At 43.3% G+C, this 18,509-nt stretch overlaps 2 protein-coding genes and 3 non-coding genes across 5 annotated transcripts in view; all 5 read right to left on the bottom strand.

Annotated features, from left to right (window-relative positions):
- LOC127930057 (uncharacterized) overlaps positions 1–18,509 on the bottom strand; it is a 111,001-nt gene that overhangs the window by 90,488 nt on the left and 2,004 nt on the right. The window lies entirely within an intron of this gene.
- On the bottom strand, positions 10,878–14,885 carry LOC118371518 (60S ribosomal protein L3). Its single transcript, XM_052519135.1, has 8 exons — positions 14,745–14,885; positions 13,912–14,104; positions 13,463–13,631; positions 12,945–13,080; positions 12,488–12,674; positions 11,749–12,107; positions 11,344–11,463; positions 10,878–11,010 (listed from the first exon to the last, which is right to left on the bottom strand). The coding sequence occupies exons 1-8, from the start codon at positions 14,745–14,747 to the stop codon at positions 10,966–10,968; spliced, it is 1,212 nt and encodes a 403-aa protein (XP_052375095.1). The 5' UTR covers positions 14,748–14,885; the 3' UTR covers positions 10,878–10,965.
- Positions 11,096–11,226, bottom strand: LOC118371526 (small nucleolar RNA SNORA54). Its single transcript, XR_004823024.1, has one exon. It is a non-coding gene; the product is annotated as a small nucleolar RNA SNORA54 (small nucleolar RNA).
- Positions 12,387–12,473, bottom strand: LOC118371528 (small nucleolar RNA U83B). Its single transcript, XR_004823026.1, has one exon. It is a non-coding gene; the product is annotated as a small nucleolar RNA U83B (small nucleolar RNA).
- LOC118371527 (small nucleolar RNA U83B) lies at positions 12,788–12,881 on the bottom strand. The gene has a single exon (XR_004823025.1). It is a non-coding gene; the product is annotated as a small nucleolar RNA U83B (small nucleolar RNA).

The raw sequence follows: 18,509 nt of genomic DNA on the forward strand, positions 1-18,509 counted from the left end.
CTTGGCAGGCTAACAGAGTTGGACATTCCATGGGGACGTCATGGAGGGTTAACTCTCAGCACCCACCGCAGTGAGAGGAGAGCAAGGCTCCGGCTACACGGCTCGCATCATAGGCTGGGTTTCCTATGCTCTGTCGCTGGAGGTTACAAAGTGTCATATCTGAAATGAAGCCAGAGGAGGGAGAGATTTCTCACACTCTAATTGTGTGTGTGATTCTCTCTCTCTACCCTCCCTTTCGCTGTTTCTCCCCTCTCGTACTGTGTCAATATCTGCATTTTAGCATGCAAGAAATTAGCCTCTCACTCTGAGTGTCTCTCTTTCTCTGTGTCCCTCTCCCTCTCTCCCTCCCTCTCTCCTGGTGTTGTGATCAAAGTGCCTGGTGTGTCTCTCTGCAGTGCTGTGTGATCAGAGAAGTGTGTGTGTCGGGGGGGGGGGTGAGGCCGGAGGAACATACTGTCCCCTTCTGGCTGGGAATACTAAGAGACCATCCTCTTATCTGGGCTGTCTTTGTGTCTAAGTACAGCAGTCTCCAAGGTTACATAACCTCGCATCAAATCAACAATGACCTTTATCTGACTTTAGCAGCCAGCGTTCTGGGACAGAGCACCCGTCAGGCAGTGAGTGAGTGAGTGAGTGAGTGAGTGAGTGAGTGAGTGAGTGAGTGAGTGAGTGAGTGAGTGAGTGAGTGAGTGAGTGAGTGAGTGAGTGAGTGAGTGAGTGAGTGAGTGAGTGAGTGAGTGAGAGCCTCTTGTTTATGCTGACCAGATAGTTGCTGACTGCGCTCACCTAGGTTATTTTGGGGTCAAGGAGAGGTGAGAGGCTACAGATAGTTAGGCATGGCTCCTCTACAAGACATGTCACGAGGACAAACAAAATTCAGTTCAAAATGACAAATTCAAATATCACTACATCATCACAACAACCGCTATACTCAAAACAGAGAGAGGAAACAATAGTTAAGTGCGCAATCTGTACTTTCACAAAAGCGTTTGAAACAGTAATAGAAAAGAAACAGGTTCCTCATAAAGAAACAGTAGTAGAAAATAAACGTTACTCATGAAGAAACAGTAGCAGAAAAGAAACAGGTTCCTCATAAAGAAACAGTAGTAGAAAATAAACGTTACTCATGAAGAAACAGTAGCAGAAAAGAAACAGGTTCCTCATGAAGAAACAGTAGCAGAAAAGAAACAGATTCCTCATAAAGAAACAGTAGCAGAAAAGAAACAGGTTCCTCATGAAGAAACAGTAGTAGAAAAGAAACAGGTTCCTTGTGAAGAAACAGTAGTAGAAAAGAAACAGGGTCCTTGTGAAGAAACAGTAGTAGAAAAGAAACAGGTTCCTCGTGAAGAAACAGTAGTAGAAAAGAAACAGGTTCCTCATAAAGAAACAGTAGTAGAAAAGAAACAGGTTCCTCGTGAAGAAACAGTAGTAGAAAAGAAACAGGTTCCTCATAAAGAAACAGTAGCAGAAAAGAAACAGGTTCCTTGTGAAGAAACAGTAGTAGAAAAGAAACAGGTTCCTCGTGAAGAAACAGTAGTAGAAAAGAAACAGGTTCCTCGTGAAGAAACAGTAGTAGAAAAGAAACAGGTTCCTCATAAAGAAACAGTAGCAGAAAAGAAACAGGTTCCTCATAAAGAAACAGTAGAACCACTACACAGCATGACAGGGATTTTTTTTTAAAGGCATTGGAGGAAATGGGCCATGATATCCTACCCATCCTGCACTCTGGTGGTGAGAGGCAGTACTTCATGCAGGGAGGAAGGGCACTCCTGCTCCTACAAGCTTGGGGAAGAAAGGAAAGCTGTGTCCATGGGAACGGGCTTGGAATACTGATGCCACAGTGCAGGGGTGCATTGGAGCTGCAGTCTATTCTGGCAAGCTCAGGCTAAGGCCTTAGGTATTCTCATTACAGCTGTCCTCTAAATGTCTTAAGGCTATCATCAAATCTTGCCCTTTTGTCAAAACTGGGCTTACAAAGTATCCCCTGTCACTATTATTCAAATATCTTAAAGATAATAAAGATAATAATATAACATTGATCAAATAGCAGCAGTGAAATAGTCTCTCATCATGTCCACATTGCTTTTGTCACTAAACCTGTCAAAGTCCCCAGTCAGTCCTTCTGGTCCCCATAAGGGATTGTATGATTGTGACCCACTGCCTCTAAATGTTGAAAGTAAAGAGACATTAGACTAAAATGTACCATGAACTCCTTCTTTTCCTCCACTGGTAACGGCTGTGGCCAAACTTGGAGGTGGTGTCGATTAACTTAAGGTCGATCTTCTCCAGGGCAAGATGGCTCGACTGCACCAACAGACTGAAAACAGAAGTGAATCAATATGACATTTTGCAACCACACATGCCTTTCACAATATATAGGTGTATGATTTGTGATCTATCATCTACTAATGAGATTTCATGTTTTTATTCTTCAACTGTCTTCAACAGTTCATGTTTCAGCATGTTGAAATATTGTACTGTATCGTCCCTCTATTCCCTGCTGGATGAGGGACGAGGGAGTCAGGGCCTCCTTCAGACAGACAGACTCCTGACCATAGCCTCGCCATGAGACCTGAGTGTGAGGTCCTCCCTGATGGTCTGTCTCCCTGGCTGTCAGACTCCCTGCCATAGTGACACAGTCAGTTACATCACCCTGTAGGACAACACTGACTCTCTGCCAGCCTATCTGCCAGGCCCAGGCCAGTTAACCCCTCACACACCTACACACAGGCACACGAGCATGCACAAACACACACCCTCACACAATGCTTGGCCCTCCTCTCTCCTGTCCCAGCATGCTCCCTGGCTGGATGGCTCCAGTCCCACTACTAACAGCTGCTGCCTCAGGCCTGGGGCCCGGACCCACTGTACTGGACGGAGGTTCCACTGCTCCAGGCCCAAAGCCCCAGCCCAGTCCAGCCCAGGAAAACAACAAACAACCTTACTGCTCTGACTGGCACTACAATTACATACCAGGTTATCTGAGACAAACCTACATAACACACCAGTTGAAAAAATAATAAAACATCATTACAGTAGAAGAGCAGAGGCAGGGCCTCCCGAGTGGCACAGTGGTCTAAGGCACTGCATCACAGTGCTAGCTGTGCCACTAGAGATTCTGGGTTCGAGTCCAGGTTCTGTCGCAGCCAGGCGCGACTGGGAGACCCATGGGGCGCACACAATTGGCCCAGCGTCGTCTGGGTTAGGGGAGGGTTTGGCTGGCAGAGATGTCCTTGTCCCTTCACAAACTAGCGACTCCTGTGGTGGGCTGGGTGCAGTGCACGCTGACACGGTCATCAGGTGTGCCGTGTTTCTTCTGACACATTGGTGTGGCTTGCATCTGGGTTAAGTGGGCATTGTGTCAAGAAGCAGTGTGGTTTGTGTTTCAGAGGACACACAGCTCTCAACCTTTGCCTCTCCCAAGTCCATACAGGAGTTGCAGCGATGAGACAAGACTGTAACTACAGTGCCTTGCAAAAGTATTCATCCCCCTTGGTGTTTGTCCTATTTTGTTGCATTACAACCTGGATTTTTATTTGGACTTCATGTAATGGACATACACAAAATAGTCAAAATTCGTGAAGTGAAATGAAAAATGGAAAATGGAAAAGTGCTGCGTGCATATGTATTCACCCCCTGTACTATGAAGCCCATAAATAAGATCTTACCTTCAGAAGTCACATAGTTAGTTAAATAAAGTCCACCTGTGTGTAATCTAAAGCAGCACCATGAAGACCAAGGAGCTCTCAAAACAGGTCAGGGACAATGTTCTGGAGAAGTACAGATCAGGGTTGGGTTATAAAAAAATATCAGAAACTTTGAACATCCCACGGAGCGCCATTAAATCCATTAAATACAAACCTGCCAAGGCAAGGAGGGCATTAATCAGAGAGGCAACAAAGAGACCAAAGATAACCCTGAAGGAGCTGCAAAGTTCCACAGCAGAGAGTGGATTATCTCTCTTATCATCACTCAGTGCCTGGGCTTACCTCCGCTGTACCCGCACCCCACCATACCCCTGTCTGCACATTATACCCTGAATCTATTCTACCACGCCCAGAAATCTGCTCCGTTTATTATATTTCCCCAACACTCTAGGCGACCAGTTTTGATAGCCTTTAGCCGTACCCTCATCCTACTCCTCCTCTGTTCCTCGGGCGATGTGGAGGTAAACCCAGGCCCTGCGTGTCCCCACGCACTGGGATATTCTTAACACCCCGGCAGTCCTACAACCTAAGCTAGATGCCCTCAATCTCACACAAATCATCAAGAACTCACCAGGTACAATCCTAAATCCGTAAACATGGGAACCCTCATAGACATTATCCTGACCAACTTACCCTCCAAATACACCTCTGCTGTTTTCAATCAGGATCTCAGCGATCACTGCCTCATTGCCTGTATCCGCTATGGGTCCACGGTCAAACGACCACCCCTCATCACTGTCAAACACTCCCTAAAACACTTCTGCAAGCAGGCCTTTCTAATCGACCTGGCCCGGGTATCCTTGAAGGATATTGACCTCATCCTGTCTGTCGAGGATGCCTGGTCATTCTTTAAAAGTAATTTCCTCACCATCTTAGATAAGCATGCTCCGTTCAAAAAATGCAGAACAAAGAACAGATTTAGCCCTTGGTTCACTCCAGACCTGACTGCCCTTGACCAGCACAAAAGCATCAAATAGTCCCCGCGATATGCAACTGTTCAGGGAAGTCAGGGACCAATACACGCAGTCAGTCAGGAATACAAAGGCTAGCTTTTTCAAGCAGAAATTCGCATCCTGTAGCTCTAACTCCAAACTGTTTTGGGACACTGTAAAGTCCATGGAGAACAAGAGCACCTCCTCACAGCTGCCCGCTGCACTGAGGCTAGGTAACACGGTCACCACTGATAAATCCATGATGATCGAAAATTTCAATAAGCATTTCTCAACGGCTGGCCATGCCTTCCTCCTGGCTACTCCAACCCCGGCCAACAACTCCGCCTCCCCCGCAGCTACTCGCCTAAGCCTCCCCAGCTTCTCTATCACCCAAATCCAGACAGCAGATGTTCTGAAAGAGCTGCAAAATCTGGACCCGTACAAATCAGCTGGGCTAGACCATCTGGACCCTTTCTTTCTAAAACCATCTGCCGCCATTGTTGCAACCCCTATTACCAGCCTGTTGAAACTCTCTTTTGTATCGTCCGAGATCCCTAAAGATTGGAAAGCTGCAGCGGTCATCCCCCTCTTCAAAAGGGGTGACACCCTAGACCCAAACTGTTACAGACCTATATCCATCCTGCCCTGTCTATCTAAAGTCTTCGAAAGCCAAGTTAATAAACAGATCACTAACCATTTTGAATACCACCGTACCATCTCCGCTGTGCAATCCGGCTTCCGAGACGGTCACGGGTGCACCTCAGCCATGCTCAAGGTACTAAACGATATCATAACCGCCATCGATAAAGGACAGTACTGTGCAGCCGTCTTCATCGACCTGGCCAAGGCTTTCGACTCTGTCAATCACCGTATTTTTATCGGCAGACTCAATAGCCTTGGTTTTTCTAATGACTGCCTCGCCTGGTTCACCAACTACTTTGCAGACAGAGTTCCGTTTGTCAAATCAGAGGGCATGTTGTCCGGATCTCTGGCAGTCTCTATGGGGGTACCACAGGGTTCAATTCTCGGGCCGACTCTTTTCTCTGTATATATCAATGATGTCGCTCTTGCTGCGGGTGATTCCCTGATCCACCTCTACGCAGACGACACCATTCTGTATACTTCTGGCCCTTCCTTGGACACTGTGCTAACTAACCTCCAAATGAGCTTCAATGCCATACAACACTCATTCCGTGGCCTCCAACTGCTCTTAAATGCTAGTAAAACCAAATGCATGCTTTTCACCCGTTTGCTGCCCGCACCCGCCCGCCCGACTAGCATCACCACCCTGGACGGTTCCGACCTAGAATATGAGGACAACTACAAATACTTAGGTGTCTGGCTAGACTGTAAACTCTCCTTCCAGACTCATATTAAACATCTCCAATCCAAAATCAAATCTAGAATCGTCTTTCTATTTCGCAACAAAGCCTCCTTCACTCACGCCGCCAAACTTACCCTAGTAAAACTGACTTTCCTACCGATCCTCGATTTCTGCGATGTCATCTACAAAATAGCTTCCAACACTCTACTCAGCAAACGGGATGCAGTCTATCACAATGCCATCCTTTTTTTTTTTTTTTACCAAAGAGCCTTATACCCCCCACCACTGCGACCTGTATGCTCTAGTCGGCTGGCCCTCGCTACATATTTGTCGCCAGACCCACTGGCTCCAGGTCATCTATAAGTCTATGCTAGGTAAAGCTCCGCCTTATCTCAGTTCCCTGGTCACGATAACAACACACACACGTAGCACACGTTCCAGCAGGTACATCTCACCGATCATCCCCAAAGCCAACACCTCATTTGGCCGCCTTTCCTTCCAGTTCTCTGCTGCCAGTGACTGGAACAAATTGCAAAATCGCTGAAGTTAGAGACTTTTATTTTCCTCACCAACTTTAAACATCAACTATCTGAGCAGCTCGCTGCAGCTGTACGTAGTCCATCTGTAAATAGCCCACCCAATCTACCTACCTCATCCCCATACTGTTTTTATTTTATTTACTTTTCCGCTCTTTTGCACACCAGTATCTCTACTTGCACATCATCATCTGCTCATTTATCACTCCAGTGTTAATCTGCTACATTTTTATTATTCGCTCCTATGGCCTATTTATTGCCTACCTCCTCATGCCTTTTGCACACACTGTATTTAGACTTTTTTTATTGTGTTATTGGCTTGTTTATTGTTTACTCCATGTGTAACTCTGTGTTGTTGTCTATGTCACACTGCTGTGCTTTATCTTGGCCAGGTCGTAGTTGGAAATGAGAACTTGTTCTCAACTAGCCTTTCCTCAAGGAAAATGCTGTGTCGGGCACAAGCCCAACACCTCGCATTACCCCAAGAATACCATCCCCACAGTGAAGCCTGGTGGTGGCAGCATCATGCTGTGGGGATGTTTTTCATCGGCAGGGACTGGGAAACTGGTCAGAATTGAAGGAATGATGGATGGCGCTAAATACAGGGACATTCTTGGCATTCTGGTTTCAGTCTTCCAGAGAATTGAGATTGGGATGGAGGTTCACCTTCCAGCTGGACAATGACCCTAAGCATACTGCTAATGCAACACTCGAGTGGATTAAGGGGAAACATGTAAATGCCTTGGAATGGCCTAGTCAAAGCCCAGACCTCAACCCAATTGAGAATCTGTTGTATGACTTAAAGACTGCACTACACCAGCGGAACCCATCCAACTTCAAGGAGCAGTTTTGCCTTGAAGAATGGGCAAAATTCCCAGTGGCTAGATGTGCCAAGCTGATAGAGACATACCCCAAGACTTGCAGCTGTAATTGCTGCAAAAGGTGGCTCTAAAAAGTATTGCCTTTGGGGGGTGAATAGTTATGCAAGTTTTCTCAAGTTTTCTGTTTTTTTGTCTTATTTCTTGTTTGTTTCACAATTAAAAAACATTTGCATCTTCAAAGTGGTAGGCATGTTGCATAAATCAAATTATATAAACCGACAAAAAATGTCCATGTTGTAAGGCAACAAAATAGGAAAAATGCTAAGGGGGGTGAATACTTTCGCAAGCCACTGTACCAATTAGATACCATGAAATTGGGTAGAAAAAATAATAGCAGAGGCAGAAATGTGCTGTTTCATATTTGATAAAGCCCTTAGAAGGTACTTCGGAGCAGATGGAGAGATTCTTCCAGAAAGAGGCCATCACCTGAACAGTTGACCTCACCTCCATTAGAAAGACAGGGAGTAATTAGTTCTGTATTTTACAGTGTTACTGGCAGATTTGGAGAAAGAAGTGATATTATGTATAAGAGCACTGTAGGTGTTTCGGACTGGACGTATATGTGCTTGAGCTGCAGTGAGGGTCAGTGCCTCTGGAGGTTATTATTACACAACACAGGCCATCTCCATGAGTCTCCCTCCCGACACTGTATCACTTCTTTCAGTGGATGCATCATGTTCATATCACATTCTTTGGGATTTGTTTCCCCTCCTTGGACCTCAACGACGAGAAATGCTTCCCGTTGGGGAAAGTTTTGAAAAACTGAAATGTGCTATTGTGTGAACAATGCTCCAAAGACTTAAAGTAGCTCTCCAGTCTCATTCTCACCTCATTGAACACCTGATTTATTTAACAAAAGGCACATCTCAATAGGTGGTCCAGGTATGTCTGATAAGGCACAAGTGGGGGTGGTCTCTATTGCTCTTCTATTGTTCCTTGAGCCAATGGACTTCCCATCAAACCAACTCCTTGAATGCCCTCCTCCTGGTAGTTTGCAGTTGTGTCTAAAAAACACTATTTTAATCAAAACCTATTTGTTTACCCTTTAGTGTGTGTACTTTATTGTCTTTATACTTGGGATATCACCTTAACAGGAAATGTTTTTAAAAAATCACTGGAGGACATCTTTAAGTTAATAGGAAATAAGGACCTTGAAAATCCTTCTGAAAATCCAATTTTTTGCAAAGGGTGCAGAATATTATGCAGAGATGTGTTGCGGGAGACGTGAGGGACGTCCAAATGGAGTGCGAGGCCCTCAGGGTCCTCCTCATTACCTGCTGAAGTGGAGGTGAAAGCACTTTTGAGATGAGTCAGAGTGGAAGGCTTAATTGCTGTACAGAGCTAGGTGAGCTCTGACTGAAGCCAAATACAGTGGGGCAAAAAAGTATTTAGTCAGCCACCAATTGTGCAAGTTCTCCCACTTAAAAGATGAGAGAGGCCTGTAATTTTCATAGGTACACTTCAACTATGACAGACAAAATGAGAAAACAAATCCAGAAAATCACATAGGTTAAATCTAGACTTGGTTTCCTCTTTCACCTCAGCTGCCAAACTAACCCCGATTTAGATGACCATCCTACCCATGCTAGATTACAGAGACGTACTATATAGATCAGCAGGTAAGGGTGCTCTCGAGCGGCTAGATGTTTACCATTCGGCCATCAGAATTGCCACCAATGCTCCTTATAGGACACTCTATACTCTGTAAACGGGTCATCGCTGTATACCCGTCGCAAGACCCACTGGTTGATGCTTATTTATAAAACCCTCTTAGGCCTCACTCCCCCCTATCCGAGGTATCTACTGCAGCCCTCATCCTCCACATTCAACACCCAGTGACATTGTGCTAAAGTTGCCACAAGCAGAAACATTCCTGAGTTGGTTTACTTTTCAGTTGGCTGCAGCTAGCAACTGGAACGAGCTGCAACAAACACTAGAACATGACTGTTTTATCTCCATCTCTTCATTCAAAGATTCAATCATGGACTCTCTTACTGACCGTAGTGGCTGCTTTGTGTGATGTATTGTTATCTCTACCTTCTTGCTCTTTGTGCGGTTATCTGTGCCCAATAATATTTGTACCATGTGTTGGCGCCATGTTATGGGTTTCTTGATGTAGTGTTGGGGTGTCTCGTGATGTGTCCTATATTTGTCTTTTATATTTTTAATCCCAGCCCATCCCCTCAGGCCTTTTGGTATGCCGTCATTGTAAATAAGAATTTGCTCCTTAAGGACTCTCCTAGTTAAATAAAAACTTGACATGTGGGAAGCATAGAAGTCAACATGGGCCATGAAGGCAAAAGGGTATCCAACCCATTAGAAAGGAGTCCTTAATGTTCTGTACACTGTATAGCAAAAGTTGGTTGAATGGAAAATGACCTGCATTTAAAGACGTGGCTGTATATTTTCACGTAAATCAATAATGGTCTAAAACTGACAAGGAATTAGTCTAGACATGCCATCATCCTGATCAGTGCACTCTGTAGTGTTCTTTACCTTAAATCCAGACAGCCTACAGCAGCAGGCCATATCACAATTAGTCCAGTCACTTTCTCAGCGTTGATGGAATAAGTGCTAGGATCAGTTACCCTGACCAAATTCCCATTACACACCCGAAGCACAAAAATGAGTTTAGCAGAGCATTTATACAAAACGTGTAACTATGCAGGTAGTCATGAGTTGAACCATCTATTAGCCTTGAACTGTACTAATTAACCACAGCCGTTTTCATTATTCACTGAGCGGTCATCTGCAGCTTCCCAATATGCTGACAGGCAGCGGTACAAGGCACCAGTAGTGCCCGAATGCAGTAGAGAACATCCTTCAGCTCCCAAGGTAGGCAACCACTACACTGAAATACAGGCACACAGCGCTTTTGAAGTCAGCTTATTTCATGAGCCATGTTGACCGTGACAAGTTTACTGCCAACAGGTGCAACCGCATATAGAGCCCATGAATAGCTTGAGCATTATAGCACAGGTCACCCCCTCAGTGACAATATACTAACTCTAGGATGCAAACGCTGAAAAGGTCTTCAAATTGTTGGCAAGGTGTGAAACCATTCTTGCCCATGACGGCTGATCGCCAACAGGCAGTGTAGTATGCACAGGCAAAATGGTCTATAAAATCACGAACATTTGCCTTAATTTTTAAACGCCATTACTTAACCTCTTGGGCAAGGTGACCAAATTCACATAGAAACGAGAGTTAGAGGCACTCATCGAAAGAAAGTGTTAGGGGTGGATATTTTCTGTGCATCTATTCAGTTGAGTCCTTGTAGACTAGTCAGACAGAAGGTACTAACAGTATGTACACTGTCACAAAAAATAAGCTAGTTTAAGCTGCTGGGCTGTTACTTATCAGGACACTCAAATTAATTTGACCAAGCCACACGTAGCAAATAAGCATTCCATTCTTTGTTGAACTTCACCCATACAAGACCTCAGTTAAACCTCAGATTAAAGTTTGAGATTACGCATATCATAAGAAACGAGAACTGAGTTTTTACTTGTTTTATTATTAAACAACTCCGCAGTGCAGCATGAGGACTCATACCATACAGAGCTAGAGGAGAGGACACGACATTTAGGCAGTCTCTTCCTTGGCAATGCGGTCCTTCTTGAGTGGTCCCTGTAGACAGAAAGGACAAGTGGTCAGTGACAATGCATATACAGAGTTTAATAAGCAGTCTCTACGCCATCTGTGGCTCCAGGGGTGATGTTCCCAGAGAGTGAACAGGGAACAGCAAAAAAATGATGCCGCTCCCCTGCCTCACTGAAGTTTGATCTAGCACCTGAATGGAACCCAAATTCATACCAAGAGTGAACCAGGTTACGATAAGTGCACTATGGGCATAGGGGACTGAGCTGCAATGCCGGTTGTATGTGAACTAGTGGGTCCACAACATTGATCCAGGGGACTTGTGAAACAGAGTGAAGTAAATGTCATGGAAACTGAACGCACCATGAACGCCTTCTTCTCCTCCACTGTCTGGAAGCGGCCGTGACCAAACTTGGAGGTGGTGTCGATGAACTTGAGGTCGATCTTCTCCGTGGCACGACGGCTCGACTGCACCAACAGAGACTGAAAACAGAATATATATATATATATATATTTTTTAAAGATTAGTGATGCATTCCTTTAACGGGTCATAGAGGACAACACTATATTGATATCCATCTGGTATGAAACAAATGCCCTAGCGTCAGTACACGTCAGAACTCTACATGCAACAGGGACAGCACTCGTTCAGTCGGCCCAGGGAGGGAACTACCCATATTTAATATGTACCTGTTCAGTTTATCCAAATTAATGCCAACTGACAATTCATTGAAATAAGCATGCATATAACATGGAATATTCTCTTACCTTACGCAGGGTTAGCACCCTCTTCTTGACTCCAATTGTGCAGCCCTTCAGCATGACAAAGTCATTGGTCACCTCTCCGTAGTGGACGAAGCCACCCAAAGGGGTGATGCTCTTGTTGGACAGATCGTACTCTGTGGCGGCGTTGTTCTTCACCAGCTTGCCGTCCTTGGTGTGGTAGCCCTGGCCGATCTTGTATATCTTCTTGTTGATCTCTGTGCGGTGGTGGTAGCCCTTCTGACCAGCGCGGGCCACGGAGAAGGCCACACGGGAGGGATGCCAGGCACCGATACAGGCCACCTTGCGCAGACCACGATGGGTCTTACGGGGGAGCTTCTTTGTGTGCCAACGGCTGGTGACACCTAAAGGGGAAATTCCAATGTTTAGTACCTGAGGACTTGGCATGAATAACTCAAGTTTGGTTAACGGCAGCGTAGCCTAGTGGTTAGAGCATTGGACTAGTAACCGGAAGGTGGCGAGTTCAAACCCCCGAGCTGACAAGGTACAAATCTGTCGTTCTGCCCCTGAACAGGCAGTTAACCCACTGTTCCCAGCCAGTCATTGAAAATAAGAATAAGTTCTTAACTGACTTGCCTGGTTAAATAAAGGTAAAATAAAAAATATGTTCATTGGTGGGTTCTGGCCTCAGGAAGGCAGCATGGAATGCATCCTCATGAGTGTCAGACGCCATGCCTGACGCATTGTTCCATAGTCTCAGACACAAAGCCCTTAAGACACATACCTTTGTATCCGTGACCCTTTGTGACACCGATGACATCGATCATCTCATCCTGGGTGAAGACATTGGTGATGGGGATAGACTGCTCCAGCTTCTCACGGGCCCAGTCCACCTTGTCAGATATGGAGCCTCCATTGAGCTGCACCTCCATCAGGTGGGACTTCTTCTGCCTCAGGGGCAGCAGCCTCATCTGGAGGGGGGGGAGAGGCAGGTGAGTCTGCTAGTCCTGGGACAAGGACCAGTATAGCTAGTACAAACCCTATGTATTTAACCCAAAATTGGGTTAAAATGTGATACAAGGGACATTGTCTCAGAAGGAAGGCAGCATGGAATGTATCCTCATGCGTGTCGGACGTCATGCCTGACGCAGTGTTCCGTGGTCTCATCACAGACAAAGGGAGATCTGATTCATTATAACTGTGGCATTGCAGGGAGCGTATTCTATCCTGCTCAGACTCACCTGCGTGTGGGCGATGATGCGGACGACCTGGCAGTACTTCTTCATGGAGGCAAAGTCCTTCTCCAGCTGCTTCTTGCCCTCGTCATCCTGCCATTTCTTGCAGTACTTTGTGAAGGCCTTCTTCTTAGACTTATACCTGAGAGCATGCAGCGTGACCGGAGGGTAGGGGAGAAGAGGCACACGGGTTGGCACAGGTCCTTCATAACCCAGGGGGCCAGCGGAAGAACACTGTACTCAGCTGCTCACCCAGCCTTCACAGTGGCGAAGGGGGCAGTTACAGCTTCAGAGAGGTTTTCGGCTCATGGTGCGGTTTCTAAGAAGCACTTTCCACCGGCCAGAGGAGCCCGGAGCTCATCAGGCCACGAGGCACCCGAGCGGAGCTGCCACCAGGGGGGGCACCAGATGTTAAGACTCGCTCACTAAATGCTTCAAAGCTCACATTTAAACGTATACATTATTCAACCAATAGTCAAAATGTTTGCAAATATCTATAATTTTTCATGTGTATAATGGCTCACCAGTTCCTGTAGAAACGACGCTTGCACTCATCACTGATGTGCTCAGCGAAGATGGTCTTGAAGGAACGCAGGCCACGGGGGGTCTCGACATAACCCACAACACCCACCACAACCATGGGAGGAGTCTCCACAATGGTCACAGCCTCAACCACTTCCTTCTTGTTCACCTCTGTAGGAAAATAGTAGTCAGGTATAAAGGGTACAGGAGTTCCACAGTAGACTTAAATTGCATAATGTCAATGCTCAACGACTGCGCTCAGTGCTCGACATTCATCAAGGGTTAGACCCAATATGTCCGCCCGTCGAGGGGATCATCATAGGCAGAAAAAAAACACTACAACCTACTGTAATACAAGACAGAAAATAATATGGCTCGTTATGTATTCATAAAACCCACAGTAATAGTCACCCAGTCAATTAAACAAAACAGCATGAAGCCAAATACTCACTTGAGCCAGGTCTGTCGACTTCACGCACGATGTGAGTCATGCCAGCCTTGTAGCCAAGGAAGGCAGTCAAGTGGACTGGCTTGCTGGGGTCATCCTTGGGGAAACTCTTCACCTTACCACGGTGACGTCTGCTCCTCTTACGGGGCAGGAAGCCCAAGGACCCGTGGCGGGGAGCCGAAAATTTACGGTGGGACTGTGAAGACAACGCAATTCAGCACATTGTCCATGGGGCATACAAAACTGTGAACGCACTTGAGTCAGTATGTCAGAACTCGACATTGGACAGGAACAGCACGAGGCCAACCATTCTGTCCGCCCGTCGAGGGAATCGTCACCCATATTCAATGATTTGTAGTTGAATCAATAACCGGAGTAGCAACCTCACTAAATAAATCCCAACTGACGATGTAAACAGCATCTTGGAAAAAAACATGTGGAATGTTAAGAGGTTCGGAGGACCTCGAATGGCTACTCTAGGGAGGGCTAATGGGCGTCAAAACCAGTTAACGGTAGAAACTAGCACGTTATCAGTTTTAAACAAGTTTTATTGTGAACGAACGTTACAAAATGTATATATAACAATGTATTTGAGTAACGAAGCATGCTAGGCCTCAGTGTACCAGCCATTTTAAACTACCAGTATGCCAACGATTACTGCATACATTCATTCTGTAATAATCTAAGACAACGTTATTATGGTACGGTCTAACATCATACAACTGTATTAATTACAGATAGACACATCTTAGCTATTGACTTAGAGGGGGAACATATAAGGATTGCGAAGATAAAAAACGGATTGAAACCGCAAGTCTCAAAGAAGACGAACTCACCATTTTGTCTCAGAGCCGATTGAAAAAGAGGCCTATGAAAGGGGGATATTTGGTACTTATACAAAGACGTGACCCGTCACGTGATTAACGTAATCAACCAGAATCATGGTTCCGCCTTCCTGCTGTACAAACGCTTGCTTCAAAAACGTGTTTTTTTATTATTTTGTATTTATTTTATTTTTATTAACAACAAATCAATACATGGAGCACATGAGGGGACACAATTATACATAGATTATACAAACAATGGACAATCGATCTTTGGGGCACAATATCACATAACAATTACACAAGGACCTAAGGGACATACATATACTTACAATTCTAACAGATGTTTTTGTTAGTAGAGCATTTAACCGTCTTAAAATACAGTTACATTTCTTTTTGTAGGGTACGAAAATGTGGATTTCTGTTTGTAAATTTACATTTGTGTATATGAAATTTGGCCAAAAGAATAATGAAATTAATTACATAAAAATGTTTCAGCTTATTATGTAAAGAATCTCTCCACAATAGTGTTCAATCTTCATATATGTGTTCAATTATAAACCTACTGATGTCTTGCCACAGTTTTCTTACATGCATACAATGCCAAAAAAGATGCAACACTGTTTCTGGGTGGTCATTACAAAAGGAGCCATTTGAGTTGATGTTTTCCTTAAATTTCTTCATATAGTGATTGGCAGGATAATATTTATGAATCATTTTAAAGGAAACTTTCTTAACTTTGTTAACAAGTAGGTATGTGTGTGGCAACATCCAAACTTTTTTCCAACAGATATTATCAATAAATCTATTCCAATAAGGCATGACATAAGGTATAGATAGATACATCATCCTGCTGAAGCAAGGTTCGTATCGCTCTGTTGTTGAATGGACCAAGAGAGAAACAAATCTTGCCTACTGATGAGTCAACATGGTCAATAGAAGGTAGGCTCTGAGGGTCAGGTCTTGACATGTTCCTGAATAACATGGCAACACCTGAGGGAATGGCATCTAAAACAATTGCAAAATCTTTAGGTGTTACAGGGACCTTGTAAAGTGATAAGAATTCTTTATAACTGAGTAAAAAAAAAACTCTGCATTTACCAGTTGGCTCACCAATAGGATATTATTTCAGAATCAATATTCTAAAAACAAAGTATTTTTATACAATATATCCCAATTATTCCATATATAATATCTGTGTGGAGAAAAATTGTGTTTATAAATTAAGGACCATGACAAGAAAACCTGCCGATGAAAAGCAGAAAGTTCCACTGGAACTTTGTCAATATTATAATTGCAAAACAACATGAAATTAAGGCCACCAAAAGTAGAGAAGACATGATGAGGAATAAAATTCCATATAGAAGTGGGTCTTCTTAGGAATTGTTTTATCCAATTGATCTTAAAAGTATTACTTAAAGTAGTAAAGTCCAGAAAATTCAGTCCACCATTCTCACAAGTGTTCATTACAGCAGTTTTCCTAATGTAATGGGTACGGTTTCTCCAAAGAAAGTTGAAAAGCATCTGGTCTATCTCCTTGCTTATTTTACTGTCAAGATATAAAGATAGAGCACCATATGTTAGTCTAGAGTTACCTTCAGTCTTGGTTATTAGGACTCTACCTTTTAAGGATAGGTCCCTCTGTAACCATTGATTTAGCTTCTTCTGGGTTTTTTTTAATAAGAGGGTTAAAATTTAGTAAGCCTCTAGACTTCTGATCCTTTGTAATGGTTATGCCTAAATATGTAAGTTCTTATTTTACTGAAATACCATAATATGAAAGTGTCACACAATCTTTGACAGCTATGAGTTCACATTTATTAATGTTAAGATATAGACCAGATGCTTTGGAAAAGGATTGTATCACATTGATCGATATGGGAATTTGGTTAGAGTCTTTCAGAAAAAGTGTAGTATCATCAGCCAGCTGGCTTATAATAATTTCTTTACCAGCTATGGAAATACCTTGTACAGGACTATTATTTAAACAATTTACAAGAAGTTGGGTGATTAATAAAAACAGGTATGGAGAGATAGGACAACCTTGCCTTATTCCTCTCTTTAACTCAAATCTAGGTGAGGTGCCATATTTCAATTTGATAGAGCTGTTACCATTTGCATAGAGTCTTAATAGCCTTACAGAAAAAAAGCCAAGTCTCTCAAGGTGGAAGAGAAACTGATGCTCTACTGTGTCAAATGCTTTATAAAAATCTAAAAATAATATGAAGCTATCCTCAGTTATTAGGTCTGAGTAGTCAAGTATGTCTAATACTAGTCTGACTTTGTTAGACATATGTCTGTTCCTCATGAAGCCATACTGTGTTCCATCAATGATTGTATCCAGGACTTTTTTAATTATTTTTGCAAGTAGTAAGGCTAATATCTTATAGTCATTATTAAGAAGACAAATTGGACGCCAGCAGCACTTCTTTTTTAGGCTTAGGTATCAGTGTTATTAACCCCTGACTCATTGTAGGAGGGAGAACATTGTTTTTAATACTCTCTAAAAAAAGACTTCAAATAGGAAGGGAGCTACTTGTTCAGAAAATAATTTGTAAAATTCTGATGTAATTCCATCAACACCTGGTGATTTATGGTTCTTTAGATGTTTGATAGACTCTATAATCTCTTCAACTTTGATGGGTTCATCACACTGTTTAGATTATATATCACTGATAGAGTGAATATAATAAAAAACGTATCTGTGGATTCCTGACAATACGTAGAGCTATACAATTTTCTGTAAAAATTGCTACAGTATTTAGCGATTAATTTTTGGTCATCTGTAATAACACCATCAATGTTTAACTTATGGATAGTGTTATTTTTAGAGTTAAATTTCTCAAGTCTAAAGAAATAGGATGAATTCTGTTCTCCCTCCTCAATCCATTTTTTACTAGATCTAATAAAGGCTCCTTCTGCTTATAATTTATATATATTATCCAGTTTATTTTGTAACTCAATTAGTTCCATCTTCTCCTTCCCCAAGAGGTCAGCTGGGGACCTCTGAGAAATGGAAGTTATCTTAATGATCACCTTTTCCTCCTCAGCTCTTCTGGTCTTAGCAAGATTACTACCATATTTTCTAAGGTATTTGGACACCTCAAATTTAAAGAGCTCCCAGTTCTTGCAATAAGGTTTTTCTTCACACACCCTTTCCCAATAGTGTGAGAGCAGATCTTTAACCTCAAATGTAACTATATCTTTATTTAATAATGAGCTATTTAGCTTCCAGTAGGATGCTCTACCAAGGTTAGTATCACGGGTAAATATTTTGATATCAATGTAAATAGCCCTATGGTCTGTGAGGGGAGTAGTACAAATATTTGAGGTGACACACTCACCATCAATACATTTGGATATAAGCCAAAAATCTATTCTGGATTGTCTGGAACCTGTTTTGTTACTCCAAGTGATCTGTCTGCCGGAAACCTCTCTCTCCATACATCAGTAAGATCAAACTTTTCCATAAAAAGTATTAAACCCAAATTCTGATTGGTTGGCCTACATGGGGGCCATCTATCAGTTGAATTATCTATTATAATGTTAAAATCCCCTCCTATCAAAAATAACGAATTGGGAAATTTAGATAACCAATGAAGTATATGTTTCTCTATAGATTCATCATTCTCATGTTTGGTGTTGTACCCATAGAAGTTTACAGTAATGAGTGTAATGTCATTGTAACTGATTACAAGATAAATAAAGTGACCAAAGGGGTCACATTCAGAGTGTAGAATATTACCACCAAAGGTATTTTTTATTGTCGTGACACCA

This window comes from Oncorhynchus keta, chromosome 5, assembly GCF_023373465.1.
Source record: "Oncorhynchus keta strain PuntledgeMale-10-30-2019 chromosome 5, Oket_V2, whole genome shotgun sequence".
In the NCBI taxonomy this organism is placed as follows: Eukaryota; Metazoa; Chordata; class Actinopteri; order Salmoniformes; family Salmonidae; genus Oncorhynchus; species Oncorhynchus keta.